Source organism: Myotis yumanensis, unplaced genomic scaffold (assembly GCF_028538775.1).
Source record: "Myotis yumanensis isolate MYYU_CA2020_CCGP unplaced genomic scaffold, mMyoYum1.0.hap1 SCAF_13, whole genome shotgun sequence".
Classification (NCBI taxonomy): domain Eukaryota; kingdom Metazoa; phylum Chordata; class Mammalia; order Chiroptera; family Vespertilionidae; genus Myotis; species Myotis yumanensis.
In genome coordinates, this window is record NW_027223764.1 from 9,212,749 (window position 1) to 9,229,557 (window position 16,809).

Below are 16,809 nucleotides of genomic sequence, written 5' to 3' on the forward strand. Positions count from 1 at the left end.
GCCTGTGTATCTTCAGAAAAATGGCAGGGACTATGGCTTCCCAGGTCCATAGAGAGTCCTGTAAATGACAGTGGGCCAGATGAGTGTCTATGGGACTGCTATCTATGTGCCCACATTTATTATGTGGGACCCCAGTCTGGACAGCCATTGAGGAATAGCATCTGTAGGCCAACAGTGGGAAAAGTTGGACTAGAGTCCGGTAATGCCATTCCTGCTCACCTGGAAAACATGACTAGCATGTGTAAAGGTCCCAGCCTGAAACAGCGAACCCTTGCAATGGTCTCCTTGCTCACATCACAGATCACATCACGGTAGACTGAGGTCTACTTTCTGCAAGATATTCTCAGGATAACCTGATACACTGAAGACTTTCTCCCTCCAGTAGGTTAATGAATCAGCCAGTGTCGGAAGGAATGCTGATTGAGAACCAAATAGAAGTGATAAAGGGGGTATAAACAATATTCAGCGAGGATTCAAATGAAGAGTTAGTGTTTCAAGGAATAAAAAGGAGGGGGACTTTATAGAACAGGGAGCATTCAGATCGGCTTTGAGAGGCTCTATGAGTTTCTTGTGGTTAATGATGGTGTTTGATTCAACCTGTGTCCATAACACACTGTCTGCTCTACAGTATACGCTCAACGAATGTGAAATGAATTAATAAGTGAATTTTTGTTGTGTGTGGGTGAGGGAGATGGTTATCTTTATGTAATGTTTATTTCGAACCTGATAAGAGATCAGCAATGTAGATATAGAAACAAATAAAATATGCTTCTGGGCCTGAAAGCACTCACATTCTAGTGAGGGAGACAGATACCTCAGTAATTCTGGTGCAGAGGACTATTAAAGTAAGTGCAGGGAGTGATGAGTTCTGCTGCAAGCTCATGGCAGGCTGGGCTTTGAAGGATGAATAGGAGTACAACAAGTAAAGAGAAAATTCTAGGAAGGTGGTCAAATGGCAAAGCAGAAGCAATGAAGCACAACTTCTGCCTGGGGAAGTTCAGCCAGCTGGGTTTGTCAGGAGCTACCGTTAGTCACTTAGCACAGCAATGGTCATAAGGAAGGGTAGCCAGAGCGTCAGGATGAGTTGAGGATGGTTAGAACTGGAGGTTGTACATACAGATGCTTCCAAGGACTTGGCAGGTGACCTGAAATTGGGGCACACTGGACAGCATGGCCTTCTCTAAAGGGAGAGCCACTGTGTCATTCCATCTCGGACCCACAGAGGGACATAGCCACCTGGCCAGATCTTCCCTTTTTTTTTAAAAAAAAAGATATTTTCACTGATTTCAGAGAGGAAGGGTGAGGAGAGAAATAGAAACATCAATGATGAGAGAGAATCATTGATCGACTGCCTTCTGCATGACTCCTACTGGGGATCCAGCCTGCAACCCGGGCATGTGCCCTCACTTGAAATCAATCGTGACCTCCTGATTCATAGGTCGATGCTCAACCACTGAGCACTCCGGCCCAGCCAGACCTTCCCATTATTAAGAGCTACTAGAAATAGGGATTATTATGTCAATCTCCAGATGTTTAAATGTTGGCAAATGATTCAACTTTCTCTTCAAAAAAATCTTGGTGCAGGCCAAACAAAACATGTCTGTGGGCAGGATTCAACCAAAAGGCTTCCAGATTGTGGTCTGGAGCTTAACATAGCACTCACCAAACCTAGCCACAGTGAGCAATGCGTGCTCACACAAGGGAATTCATGACTGGTGCACACATGCATATAAATGGCTAACGTAAATGTCACAGGAAACAGCACTTACCTTTACTCTCTGCTATTTTCTGTTCTCTTCTATTTTTAAAATATGCTGGTCATGATTCATTGATCCGAGTTCATGTTTCAGTGGGTCAAGACCCGAAGTTTGAAAACCATTGGTTTAGAACATCTATACTAACGTCTTATTGGGTGGAAACAGAATAAGGTACTTTGCTGGGTAACCATGTTTCCACCCTGGACACTCTTATAATAGTGCTTATTAGGTACGTTTGGTTGGGTTTCCTCACTTGCAACTGGAAAAGTTTAACAAAATAATTTCAAAATCTCTTATTGATGACTTTGTCCTAAGAGTTGGCCAGAATTTGGTGTCGTCTCTTTGTGTGCTGGATACAATTAAGACCTGACCTCGCTGCGAAATTCAGAGTAAAATGCTCTTGGTTGACGTTCCACAGAAAGTCCCGAGGGAACCCCTAGTCAAGCCTCCTGAGTTCCACGTGTGATATTTCCGGAACTGCTCTTTCATTTAGAAGAACTTTTCCCTGTGACTCTGCGTCTCCTCTTCTGGACACCATGCTCACCTGGTCCCCTTGCTTCTGCACCAGGGAGAGAGGGACGCGTTCAGGGCTTGGACAGTCTGTCATGTACCACCTCTCCCATCATTACTGCAGTAGCTCTTCACCTCCATCTGTTAGGCATCGTGAGCTTATAGCACTCATTTTTGCCATATCAGAGCATTTCCAGAAATATTATCATGCAGGGGCTTTGGAGAGAGACCACCCCTCCCTGGGAATGTCAGAGGTGAGTCGTCATAGCGAGCCTCCGGCGCAACAGGAGAGCCATGGCCATTCTTTGGGTTCAGGGCCCGTCTGCTGTCGCATCCCTGCAACATGCAGCAGGACTCAGAACGAGCCTGGACTTTTAAAACAAGAGCCCCAGAGTGGCTTCTCCCCATTGGAAGGTGCCACCATGATGGAAAGATCCCTAGGGAAGGGCCATGCCAACCATGAAAACCACGGGACCACAGGGAGGCCGCACTAATGTGGTGGTTTGGCGTAATAAGTGGGCCAGGAAGCCAGTTACTAAACATGAATCAAGCAGCAAGGCCAGACAGAGAACAGCAGCTCGCTAGGACAGAGAGTAGGCGATGCACTGCTATTGGGGTGAGGGACCAGTATGGTTCAAGATGAGCAGGGGCAGTGTTTGCAGACAAGTTGGGAAGTCCCCTTTTTACAGGGCCTGTGGGTTGTCTCCCTCCAGGGCACCTCATGTAGGGGAGCAGCACCCCGTGACGAGTTGTGCAGCCCATAGCCTGCACCTTCTTACCCAGAGGCGCTGAGCTGCCAGCGAGCTGGGGTTGGAATCAGCTGAATCACGCCTCTGCAGCTTCCCAGAGGACATAGAGCCAAGCTCTTAACCTGTGTGAGATTCAGTCCTTTTCTCCAGTGAAAACAGTACTGAGGACACCCACTTTTCTCTCCAGGAGGGGTGGGGGAGGCTTGACACGTTATCTCATGAGTTTGAGCATTGGAAAGAATTATTGGTAGGTCTACAAGAAAACCACAGATTGCTCCTCAGAAACTCGGCAAGTGGGAGAAAAGAAAATGACTAAATCTAGGGGGAGAATAGAAAAGTTGTACAAAAAAGGGCCTGTATCCTCAGGATGGACTGGAACAATAATTACATTCTCAGTGTCAACAGACCACAGTTAATGGAACAGCGCATGTTAGTAGGAGTAGTGTTAATAGATAATGGCTGAATTGAATGCACAGTGTCAGGAAACACAGTGAGAAGACTGGAAAAAATACCAAAAGTTGAACACAACTGCCTAGGGGGGGCAGTTATGTCCTTAAAAGATCATTCTGGATCCTGTGTGGCCAAGGGATTGAACAAATGAGTCCAAAGCCCACGCTGTTTGAAGACGCAGACTCCTGCCTTCTTCCTAACTGTTCCCTAAACCCCGCCTAACATCCCACTTGGTGAGGGATCAGTGACTTAGGGGCAGGTCCTGTTCCTCTGTTTCTGGTGAATCTCTGGTGTTGATGTAGCTCTAGGCAAGTTGTGTTTGTGAAAAATTCCACGTGAGACATGAACTGGGTCTGATGGTATCATTCAAAAAAAAAATTTTTTTTTTTTGCCTTTTAATGGGCTCTTTCCCAAGAGAGCAGTAGAGATGAAATGATAATGAGGACACTTGTCAGGGTGGAGAAATGCTGGCGAAAAACAAATATATACCTCCATGGGGAGGATCACGTGTTAGTAGGAATTAGGAGGAGAAGGCTATGGTGGCACCGTGCCTACACTAAATCCTATTTCAGGACCCTAATAGGCGGTGATCCTCTGTCTTAATGACTTGCATTCCCCTAAATGGCTCCACTGGGACCACAGTCCCTCCCACTCTCAAATCAGGACAGAAGTGACTCCTGAGCAGTCCTTAAAGATGTGGCGTCCTGCCAGCAGGGTTCAGAACTAAGCCACTGCCCAATTGTTTGACGTGATCCAGTCCTACATGGAAGTGCTGTGCAGGGACAATTTGAGATCCCTGGGTGACCTTACAAAGCGCTATCAAATTTCAGAAGGGATTTTTGTTATCCTGCAGAAATTCCTGCTCACCCAGGTTGGTGACAGTCTGCTGACATTCAGCTGACACGGGCATCTGTGTGCCAGGCTGGTGCCAGGGGGACTCCCGCGAGGAGATGACCTCACGTTGTCTCCACCCTGTGCAAGAGGACCTGCATTCTTAGCCTCTTTACCGTCTCCGGGAGGTGGAGGCACCGGGCAGGGCAGTCTGGACCAGGAATCTATCTGGTCTCCTACCTCCTTGTCCAAGATCCTTTGTAACGACTGTCCTGGAGGAGAGGTGGGACTCGATGTACATGACTGTACTCCAAAGTCCAGTTAGTAAGCAGGGTCAGAGAAAGGCTAGGAGGGGTCAAGAAGGGTGTTCTTCCTGCCTTTCCTTAGACTGAGTCATCCCAGTCTCAAGGTGTGGCCAGGGAGTCAGTCTTTCAGGAGGAGGAGGAGTAGAAGGCACAGCGCTGGTTTTAAATCCCTTTCTAAGACTCACCTGCTTATAGAAGAGGCAGGTGTAACACCTCAGGGCCAATGCGTCATGTGTTTTACCAGGCGGATATTTCGGTCCCAATTATTATAATCCTAGCACCTCTTTGCCTGGACAGAATGAGATGAACTGGAGTTGAGCCTGGGCTATTTCTATACCAGGAGCCCCGCTGACCGATTGCCGACAGCGTCTCTTACGTGTAGAGGAATGGCAGGGACCTAGTACGTTGTCTCAGAAAAGGCAAACCGAGCCTCGGGACATCTTACAAGCAGACAGACACCAGTGGCAGGGACGCTGTGAGCGAGGCCGCCTGCTGCCCGCCTGCTGGGAGTGTTTGCACCAAGGCAACCCTGTGCTTTGTGCCAAGGACTAATTCTGATGAGCAAACGAACATGTATGGGAAAATGAGGTCGTGGGAGCCAATTACAGAGAAGAAGCGTGTTGGACAACTAATGACAGGGAATCAGTGTGTAGCTTCAAGGAACTACCACTTGCCACAGCAGGAAATGGGCTTTGTAGGTAAACTGCAAATTAAGCACTCTGCATTTATTTAAGCTTTGAGTTTTTTTTTGTTTCCTAGGCCCCAAACTAGTGCCATTATAGCACAAAGAAAGGTAGTAGGAGGCAGAGAGAAGCAGGAGGAGTGGGGAGAACACATCTCTGGGATGTGTTTACACCTAAATGATGTAATAGAAAATATTCTAGATAACGAAGCAGTCTCCCTGAAACCTAGGCTCCCAGGAGAATAAGACTCGGTCTTCAGTTTGGCTGCCACGGTTCAGTGGTTGAGTGTCAACCTCTGACACAGGAGGTCACAGTTCGATTCCAGTCAGGGCACATGCCTGGGTGGCAGGCTGGATCCCGAGTAGGAGCCGTGCAGGAGGAAGCCAGTCAATGATTCTTTCTCATCATTGATGTCTCTCTCTCTCTCTCTCTCTCTCGTTCCCTTCCTCTCTGAAATCAATAGCAGGTACAATTTGTTGAGCACTTACTATATTCTATGCACTGTGCTAACTCATTTATACCCACAATCACAGATAATCCTCACAGATGCCTTAGGGGGTGCAGTCTTATTCCTGTGTGCAGAGGAGGACACTGAGCCTGAGTCCAGTACCTTGTTCAGGATCCCGCAGTGAAATAGTCTGACTCCAGAGCCCGTGCTCTGAGGCACTGCGAAGGGGGTTTCCTCAGGAAAGTCTCATCCCGCACAGAAGGAAACCAAGCGCAATGTACTGACTGCATTCTCATCCCCCAGCGCGGAAGCGAGGACACTCAGCTGCCTCACAGTCCCAAAGGCAGCACCTGCCAGTAAATAAGCAGATGGGAAATAACACTTCACGTCTTAAAGGAATTCGTTCCAGGCGGCAGCAATTTATGGGAAGGGCGAGACGGCAAGGAAACTCGACCTGCCATGAAGGGGGCCCTTCCTGGCCTGGGGGACGATTTCTGGTTAGGATTGGTCTGGGTTTGCAATCACAAAATGATATTCCGCTGGTGAGATTGGTTTCTGCTTAATGACCGAGTCTTTTAAAAAAAGTGACAAGAGGACTTCTCTCCTTGTTTTGATGACCTTGACAGTTTTGAAGAATACTGATCCAGTTTTTGTCAAATGTTCCCCACTTGGGGAATTTTTGTCATGATTAGACTAGGATTATGGATTATTTGGGGAGAAAGATCACAGAGGCAAAGAGCCAGTTTTCATGACATCATGTCAAAGGCACATACTGTCAACATGACTGTTGCTGTTGGAATTGACCTTGATCACCTGGCGGAGGTAGTGTTTGTCAGCCTTGTCCAGTGTAAAATTACCTCCCCCCCACCCCTTCCCATATCATCCTCTTTGGAAAGAAGTCACCAAGCGCAGCCCACACTTCAGGGGTGGGGGTGGGGGGTGGAGTGTGCTTTACACGTTGAATTGGAGAAGAAGGGGCCATGGGAGTAGGAAACTCGGCAATCTGAGAAAACGGGATTGAGGCTGGATTCATGCGGAGAGAGAAGGGATGACTACGAGATGTGAGAGTAGACAAAATTGAGTGGGAGATGAAGAAGAGGGTGGAATCAAAGATGATGGCAAGCTTCCCGGCGTCATTGATTAGGAGATTGGGTGTGACAAGCACTGCCTTCGTTGACTGCCAACTCTTTCTTTCTTGGCTGTGTCACCTGGGGTGAAACACTTCCTTCCTCTGAGTCTCAGTTTGTCCAGTTGTAAAATGGGGTCGGCAGTCCCTGTTCTCCGTGCCTTGTAGAGCTCCTGCGGGAGTAAAATGAGATGATGCAGAAGTAAGGGCTTTGAAAGCCACCAAGCACCCCTCGCTCGGATGTGGTTTCCAAGGCCGATTGGGGGAGTGGTGAGAGAAGGGCACTTGGGAGGGGGAATTTGATACCTGGGAGATTCTGAATATTTCAGATAACCGGGGGCAAGTTGTAACTCACACTGAACGCTGTCATAGGTTTGGGATACTCACCTGCTAAGAAGACTTTTATCTCAAATATGCATTCTCAGATGTTCTGCTTCTGGTGGTCTAGCTCCCTGGTCCGTCCCTCCGTGGAGGTAGCCTGGGCAAGACGAGGCTGGTTCCAGATCAGAAGGAAGGGCTCTGCCTAATTTTTGTGGCCTTCCTCTTACAACCTGTAATGGTCTCTGCTTGGGGACACCGAAGGTTACTGGGATTTCCTTAATGGTCTGAATCCCCCAGTCTCCTCACCAAATAGGCATTTCAACAGTGATGCACCCCAAATGGAACTTTGGTTCCTGTGCTGGGAGAGACAGCATGAGACTTCTCAGCCTTGCAGCAGGCTCTCTTACCTGAGGACCCAGAATCCCTCCAAATTGGACCGTGTGCAGTGGGGGGATGGCTCTACCTTTTCAGGCAAAGAGGCTCTTGGCCCTTCCTATGTATCTCCTTATTTTTCAGAAAGTGTGCGGCCATGCTTTTGATTTTTAATTGTACTGCTCTTATTTTAGCAACGAATTGATGAGGCATGGAAGGCTTTAACCGTGTCTGCCCGAGTTGCAGGGTAAATCATTGACTACTAGGCACAGTGCGAAGAGCTGGGGAGTGTGCCTCTGCCAATAACTCCCTGGAAACTTTGGGGAAGAAATGTAAGCTCGTTGCTCCCCCTTTTCCCTATCAGTAGAAAATGCAGGGACCACCCAGGCTCTGAAAGATGGAGTGATCAAGTTAAAATGAGCACCAGAAGCCAGCTGGCAAATAGGAGGAGTGTGGAATTAATGTCATCCCTGCATTGCAACTGACTCAGCAGATTTCAGAAATGAAACCTTGAGCCAAGGAACATACTTTTGGTATTAACCAAACTGCCAAAGGCTGTTATGTAAAACGAACCTCCTTATTAATCTTTAAGAAGGAGAGAGGAGAGATTCTTTTGTCTATACTGATTTGAGTTGGGGTGAAATAAACACTACATCTCTTTTGGTCTTCGGATTCTGTCATTCCCTAATGAGAATAGCCCATTTCTTTTTTTTTTTTTTCCTTCCTTTTTTATTGATTTCAGAGAGGAAGGGAGAGAGAGAGAGAGAGAGAGAGACATCAATGATGAGAAAGAATCATCGATCAGCTGCCTCCTGCATGCCCCCCACTGGGGATCGAGTCCGCAACCTGGGCATGTGCTCCGACTGGGAATCAAACTGTGACCTCCAGATTTATAAGTCGACGCTCAACCACTGCGTCACGCCAGCCGGGCCAGCCCATTTCTTCACGGGTGGGTTCTGATATGCGTCTGCCCAGGTTGACGGGTGCTGGGAAGAAAGGCAAGTGAACATGATAGAGTCTCTGCTCTCTCCGGTGAGAACAGAGGTCATCTCTGGGCAGGGAGGACTTTGCAGTGTCATATATATTTCCAAAGGGAACTGCTTGCAAAATGCAGATGCTGGTCCCAATTCTGACCTTTGCGGCTGGTGCCAGCAATCGCACTGGCACCTTCATTCAGACACAGGGAAGAGCCAAGAAGTGAAATGATATTTTCCTTCCCTCATCATTACTCAGCATGGCTTGCCTGCTTCGCTATAAAAAACTCAAGTGTCAAGAGAAACGGCAATGCCATTGTTCTTATCCAGAAATGTGTTCTCCCTTATAATCAAGAGAACCACTGGGCTCAGCATTCTTTCTGAAGAGGATGGTCTTGTGAATTACTCCTTCACTCTCACACTTATCTGTGACGTGCTTAGCCATATTGTCTGAGTTCTCAAGGGAAATAGCTCTTAAATTGTAGCATGCAAAGGAATGCCCTGATCTCATTCCAACAACAGATCCCCACTCAGTCCAGTGGGGCTAAGGAATCTACATGGTGCTAATTTTACTATGTGGCAGCCACCGGGGTTCTGGTTGGGGGTGTAGGCACAGCCACCTTGAGCATCACCAGGTGGGCACTGTGTCCAGCTAGCGTCACTATCGCACACACTGTGTCTGCTCCTTTGTAAGCGGAGACCTACTGCTGCTTTTAGAACTGCACTTGAGCTTGAGCGCAGCTAAATAAAGTATTGCCTGATTTATAATAATTACCTGATTTATGACAATATTTTGATGTAGACAAATAGCACGGGAGGAGCATGGGCTCTAGAGTTAGAATGGCTTCCACTTCTTTTAGCTTCCGCTTCCTGTGCCTCTGAGGCTCTGTTTTCTCATCTGTCCAATGGGAACAATATCACCCACCTCACGGACAGGGTAGTGGGAGAGGTGGAAGAGAGAGGGGGATAGTGGGTATAATAAAATGACTTATTGTAAGCACCTAGCATCATGCCTGGCATGTAGTAGATGCTCAAAAAATATGAGTTTCCTCATTCTTATAGGAAGCAGGAATTAGCTTAAAAGAGCAACTCACATGTTCTCCACTAGCACTCGGAGTATATATTGTTAACAGAAACTGTTTTTAATGTCTGGTGAATATTAAAAGTCGATGGTTGTTCAACATCTTGAAAGGATGCCCCTCCTTCATTCCTGTAGCTCTTACTGGCTTCTGTCGTAAACACAGCTTTCCAAGAGAGATCCCAGCAGGCAGATAAGGACATGCAGGTGTAGCTCAATGTTGGTGCCTTTGCCGGACACTCCCGGGGTCCAGCACAGAGACTGCGGATCAGGTGTTCAACCCGAAACAGCACCTGCTGCTCACAAGAACAACCTTGTTTCTCAGAATGTAGCTGATAATGGATTATTTGGACTGTCCTGTTCCAACTCTTTCCAGGCGAAAGGAGCCGTGACCGTGGGCCAGGGGAAACAGTGTGCTATTATGCTCGGGGGACAGTGAGCTCCTGGCCGTAGGTGCTTTTCCAAATCGAGTTTCAGAAATATCTGCCCACATCTCTCCCCCATCTCCTGTCCAACCCGGGTTTACTGCTTGAGAGAGAAAAAAATGATCTCTGTTCTTTGTGTCGGTTGATTAATTTTGGGTTTATTGTTCTTATCCTGTGTCACGCTCACACAGCTACTTATGTAATCCGTCTTATATGTCACACGGTTCTTCCTGCCAAGGACCCAACTCAGAAAAGGCACTTTATAGCAGAGAGTGCTGCTGCCTTCTCGGGCTGGAGAACGGCAAGTTGCTTGAGGACCCCCAGCTAGTCCAAGGCCAAGGGTGTGCTCTTGCTGACGTCTCTCTCAGCCCTTCGTACAGGGGAGGTTGTGAGTCCTGTTCCCAAGCCGGGCAGCGGTGATATTCTCGGCCAGCCACGCTCTGGAAACTGAGAGGATAGTCCCACGTGATTTTGGAGCTTGAAAAGACCTTTGCCATAATCTGATCCAACCACCTTTTCTTGCAGGAGGGGAAACTGAGGCTCAGAGAGGATCACGTGATTGCTAATTTATTTAGTTTCTTAAATTACTGCCTGCAGTGTGTGTATCAAGAACTGTGCACATACAGGAGGCTCACAGCAGGCTTCCGGAAGGTTAACTGAGTTGCCAAAGGAACTTCAGGCATGGCTCTGGTAGAGTATATGAGAAGCCAGCCAGCACATACTAACTAAACAAACACCGACTACATCCTTTGGTGCGTGAGCATTCTGCTGTGTTCTGAGGATCTGGAAGAAGGAAGGAAAAGTACAAATGGGTAGAAAAAACATGTGTTTAAGAAATGGTTCCCATCCTCCAGGCATGTACAGTGCCGTGAATTTAAAGACCTGTTACAAAGCATCGCACCTGACAAGATCCCATACTGAATGGCCCGGCGAGGAAGTCCTAGAGAAGTTTGATAGGAAAAAAGAACTGCTGGTTCCCGGGGCACACGCCCCGTGTTTTCCCGGCTGGACTGTGAGAGCCACAGCTCTCTCATTTCATATGTGGATCCCTGGGGTGATGGCCTGGGGGGAGGGGCTCGGCTCACTCTGATGAATCAACATGTGGCTTATTTGATACCAACGTTAGGGGGATATTTATGCACGCCCATAGCGACCCCTGTTGTAGGAGTTCTGTCTGCTCACCTAGATCTTTTCTTTTTCTTCCAGTGGCCCACCCTCAGGACCCTCACCACCCATCCGAGAAGCCCGCCATTCACTGCCATAAGTGCGGGGAGCCGTGCAAGGGTGAGGTGCTCCGGGTCCAGACCAAGCACTTCCACATCAAATGTTTCACCTGCAAAGGTACGGGGTCTCCAGCTCCCTGGCTGCGTGGCATGTCGCAGCCAGTGCTTCCCTTGGGGTCTGCCCCGTCCCCTCTCCACACCAGGTCACCGGATGAGGAGTGAGCATGCTCAGAAGCCCCGGAGTCACTTAGCGTCCCTAGTGTGGGATTGGATTAGACTCAGGAGGCAGACTGGGTCCCCCCAACACCAGGGATGCACAGGCCTTTGAGTGTTAACTGAAGTTCCTGGTTCTTGGAGGGGGGCACTAATTATAGGGGAGCAGTGAAAATGCAGTTATGTATTTTGAACTTTTTATTTCTTTTCCTGTGAAATGAGGGATTCCTACCACAGAGTAACTTTGTCCCAACAACTATTAGAGGAGGGCTGGAAGACTGGTAAGGTTGGGGTGCTGAGTCACTGGCTCCTGTTGGGCATGTGGGGTGGGCGTGTAAGGGGTGTGTGTGTGTGTGTGTGTGTGTATGGTGGTGGTGTATATTATGGTGTGTGGTGGTGTGTGTGGGGTGTGTGTGTGTGTGTGTGTGTTTTGTGGTGGTAGTGTGTATTATGGTGTGTGGTGGTGTGTGTGTTGATGTGTGTGTATGGTATATAGTGGTGTGTATGTATATAGTGCATGATGTGTGTATGGTGTGTGTGGTGTGTGTATGGTGTGTAGTGATATGTGTGTAGTGTATGGTGTGTGTATGATGTGTATTGGTGTGTATGTATGTAGTGTATGGTGTGTGTATGGTGTGTAGTGGTGTGTGTGTGTGGTGTGTGGTGTGTGTGTGTATTAAGAAGTGAGCATTAAGCAAAAATACTTGGAAGGCCTCCAAGCAGAAAAATACATCCCATCCAGGAAGCTACCAACTTGAGGTCGATTTCCATTAACAAGCCTCCCTTTGGGGCTTAGAACTGTTGGCATCGTGGTATCAAATATGCTGACCTGTAATTCTGGGGCCAGGGCCTGGCTGAGTGGGGAGAGAGAGACATTGCTTTGTGCTTATTTGAGAAATAGGTCACTTGAGCTGAAGGCATGTTGGGGTGGCTGAGGTTGGCGTGGGGGATGTAGGAAGAGAGAGAGAAGAGGGGCAACTGTAATCCCACTCTGTCTCTTTACTCTAGACCTGCACGTGGTACCCACCCTCATCCCTGGAAACCGTGTTTCGTTTTAAGTCTGTTAGGTACAGGGCTCAGCATTGCCATCTTAAGCCCTCCATGGCCGGTGGGGCTGTCAAGCAGACTCCAGGCTGCCTAGAGACCCTCAAATATGTGAAAAGAGGAGAGACAGGGCTTTTCTGATGTCCTGTTTCTTGCATTGAGCATCATCTTTTCAGGAGAAAGAGCACAAGCATAGAGCTCGGGTGAGAAGATGCAAAGGGAAGGGGACGTGAGCTTAATTCCCATTGAACATGACACAGATTACCAAAGGCTGTAATGCACCCTCGAGAGAGTCTCCAGTCCGCCTGAGAACCCTGTGAGAAGTACAAGTCCCCAGTTTTCAGGCCACCCAAGGCAGCCATCAGGAAACACCAGAGTCACACCCAGGGGGCTGACTGGGCTGCGACTCTGTGTGGCTGGAGTCCTGCCATCGCCACGAAGCAGCTCTGTGATCTCAGGCAAGTCCCCTGTCTCCCTGGGGCTCCATGCTCTTGTCTGTAACATAAAAAGACTAGGCCGTGGCTATTTAAATGGACCCAGGTCTGAAGTCCATGTGCACATAACTGTCTATGTGCATAGAACCCAGAAGTACCGAATGGGAGCCTCTGAGATAGCAGGTCAGAGAGTAAATATTTTCTGGTTACATCCAACTCAGCTACCTTGGAGTCAAGAATTATATTTTGCTTTACTTTGTGCTCAGAAATTTCCTGAGACATGTCTCGAGGGGTAGATTTGGTATGAAATCAATACAGTCTGTATGTGTAGTTGAACATACAAAGCATTAGTCCCAGGTGTGGGTAGTCACTGTTCAGTACGTCAAAGTGTTAGGAGACAATTTTGTTTAACCCCATCAGAGGGAAGGGGGGTGCTTCTTTGCTTTTTTCTCTTCTAGTTTATATTTAAGGACTGAATGCAAGTTATTTGTGTGGGAAAGTTGTACCATATACTTTGCTTCATGCTGTCAATATGAAATAGCCTTCAGTGCAGTTCTCTTATCTGTTGTATCTGCTAGACAGACGTGTAGCTCTGTAGTCCATGATCGATAGCTTCACTTACACTCCTTCTTTTCAGAAGATCATGTTACTATCTAGTAACCATTTAAGGGCATACGTCATAGGAAGCACTTCATCAATCTAGTTGACAAGCTATGCCATTGGAAACATTAATATTCGAGTTCCAAAGAAAAGTATGGTTTTTAAAAATTTATCTTTATTGTTGAAAATGTTACAGTTGACCCTTTCCTCCCCCATCCCATTGACCCCTTACTTCCTCCTCTCCTCCTTTCCCCTCCCCCAGGCCTTCATCCCGCTATTGTCTATGTTTCTGGGTTATTCATATATGCATATAAGTTCTTTGGTTGATCTCTTCCCTTCCCTCACCCCTTTCCCTCTGAGGATCCTCAGTCTGTTGCATGCTTCCATGTCTCTGGATCTATTTTGATTGTCAGTTTGTTTGTTTTTTTAGATTCCACATATAAGTGAAATCATGTGATAGTTGTCTTTCTCTGACTGACTTACTTCACTTAGCATAGTACTCTCCAGGTCCTTCCATGCTGTCTCAAAGGGTGAGATATCCTTCATTTTTACAGCTGCATAATATTCCATTTTGTAAATGTACCACAGCTTTTTTAGCCATTCATATACTGATGGGCACTTTGGCCATTTTCAGATCTTAGCTATTATAAACAATGCTGCTGTGAACATAGGAGTGCATATATTCTTCCCGATTGGTGTTTTTGGTTTCTTAGGATATATTCCTAGAAGTGGGATTATTGGGTCACATGGCAATTCCATTTTAGTTTTTTGGGGAAACTCCACACTGTTTTCCATAATGGCTGTACCAGTCTACATTCCCACCAGCAGTTACTAGGGTTCCCTTTTCTCCACGTCCTCACCAGCATTTGTTATTTGTTGATTTATTGATAGCAGCCATTCTCGCAGGTGTGAGGTGATACCTCATTGTCATTTTAATTTGCATCACTCTGATGATTAGTGACATTGAGCATTTTTTCATATGTCTCTTGGCCATTTGTATGTCCTCTTTGGAGAAGTGTCTACTTAGGTCTTCTGCCCATTTCTTGATTGGGCTGTTTGTCTTCCTTTTGTTAAGTTGTATGAGTTTGCTTGTTCATTCATTCATTCACCCTATTGAGCACCTACCACATCAGTCTAGGCACTGGGTATAACAATGGACAAAACAGATAAAAATTTCTGCCCTCAAAAAGTTTACTCTCTAGTAGGAGATAAATATAACTGAATAATTATATCAAATAATGGCATAAAAGGTTGGATAGAAGGCAGAATTAACCAGGTGGTGGGGTGGCCTATGAAATTCCCAGCAATTAGGCTTTTCTGTAGAACAGCTTCATTCAATGTAAAATTTAAGTATGAAATGCTCGGCTAAAGAGTAGCTATTAAAATGTATGTTCCAAACATATCTGACTAGTAATTTAGAGATGGAAAAGTCATGGTATCTAGATATTTCCTATGAATTTTGAAAGAAGAAAGGGTATAGAACTCTCTGTTGTATAGTTTTCTGCACCCATAAGTTCAAAGGGATATGCCATAGACTGAATTATTTTATTCCCTCCCAAATTCATATGTTGAAACTCAATCCCCCATGTGATGGTATTTGGAGGTGGAGCTTTGGGAGATAATTAGATCATGAGGGTAGAGCCCTTATGAAGGGGATTAGTGCTCTAATAAAAGGAGGTCCCTTATTTCTTCTGCCATGGGACCCAGACAGAAAACAGCCATGTGTGAACCAAGAATCAGGCCCTTGCCAGACACTGAATTTGCAAGCACCTTGGTCTTGGACTTCCCAGCCTCCAGAATTGTGTGAAATAAATTTCTGTTGTTTATAAGTCACCCAAATTTTGTTATCACAACCTGAATAGTAATCAGACAATCAAATAATTATACAAGTATGATTTACCACTGTGATTGGTGCAATAAAGGGAAAATAAAAGGAGGTGCATGAGCAACAATGTGAGCTTGCAACAGGAGGATCTTGGTGTGTTTGTGGTGGGGCAGGTGGTCAGGGAAGGCTCCCCTCACCCCCATTTCCAGAAAGAGAAGTTTGAGCTGACAGATAAAAGAGGAAAATACAACAACCACTTAATTCCTTCTAGTAAAAAAGTCAACAATGTGGACTTCATAATTCCAAAAGCAAGTTTGCATTCTTTCCATGCTAAAAGTCACTTAATTTTTGCATAAAACCTGAGAATATCAATACTTAATGGTCTTTGCCAAGTGAAATGTTTATAGAGTATCATCTATCCATTCACTGTGCTAGACTATGGAGGGCTAAAGGCATACACAGCACCTACCCCTGAAGAACCTGCGTGCTGGAAGCCGATCCACCCTTGCTGCTTGACACAGTCACTGCAGGAAAGAAACATCTGCACAGCTTATGTTTCAAGGGACCTGGCATATATGACATATGTTTGCTCCCCCTCTTAGCTCTATGTGTTTTAACCAGGACCACCTCCCCGAGAAAGGTTGTTTCCCCAGGTTAGGGGTTAACAGGACTAAGGAAGAGAATAAATCAGTAAATCCCCCTAGTGTTACAGAAATACCATGTACTACTTATGAAGAACTTGGACTAAGACTGTTGGCAATAAATTTGGGACTTGTTGGGCCCGCATCCCCAGGGGTCTGCCCACCAGGGAAAGCACCAAAGCCTATACCCCTGGAGACCCACTGACACAGGGCAGTCCCAAGAAGGCAAGCAACGAGGCTGGGAGGACATAACCTTGACTGGGTAGGATAAACTCCTTCAGTCACTTCCTTGTAGCCTATCAGTAGAGCAGTGACCTTGGAATAGGCCTTGTAATGGAACACAGAGATTAACCTAGACAAGATTAGAATCAACAGAACTAGATAGAGACAGGATTTTTGGCTAAGGTCAGATACGAAACAAGGAATTGTAGAACGTGACCCAAAACATACCATGATGTAATTGTAGAGGCGTGCTTATGGGATCAAATAGTATAAATATAGATGTAACAGGACAATAAAAAGAGAACCTGACCATGCTGACCAACTGAACGCCACCTCCGTGTCCTTCCTTCTTCGCCGACTCCGTCCACACCTTTGGGAACCTCTGGACTTGCTGGGGCTGGACCCCAACACCTGCGATCTGGTGGCAAGTAGTGTGCTTACTAGTGGACCGTGACTGGTAGCAGGACAGGTGGAGGTGAGCGGTCAAGGCTGCAGAGACCACCTAGCACTCAGTGGTCTGGGGATGTTGCCAAGGAGACAAGATACGGTGAAGCACAGATGCTCCGGAGAGCTTACTC

General features: G+C 46.7%; 1 protein-coding gene across 3 annotated transcripts in view; it reads left to right on the forward strand.

The window, feature by feature from the left end:
- The window catches only part of ABLIM1 (actin binding LIM protein 1), a 155,886-nt gene that overhangs the window by 28,450 nt on the left and 110,627 nt on the right, over positions 1-16,809 (forward strand). For all 3 annotated transcript variants that reach the window (XM_070432210.1, XM_070432208.1, XM_070432209.1), the window contains exon 2: positions 11,236-11,370. In XM_070432210.1, coding sequence (XP_070288311.1) covers positions 11,236-11,370 — 135 coding nt within the window. The remainder of the gene's footprint in view (positions 1-11,235; positions 11,371-16,809) is intronic.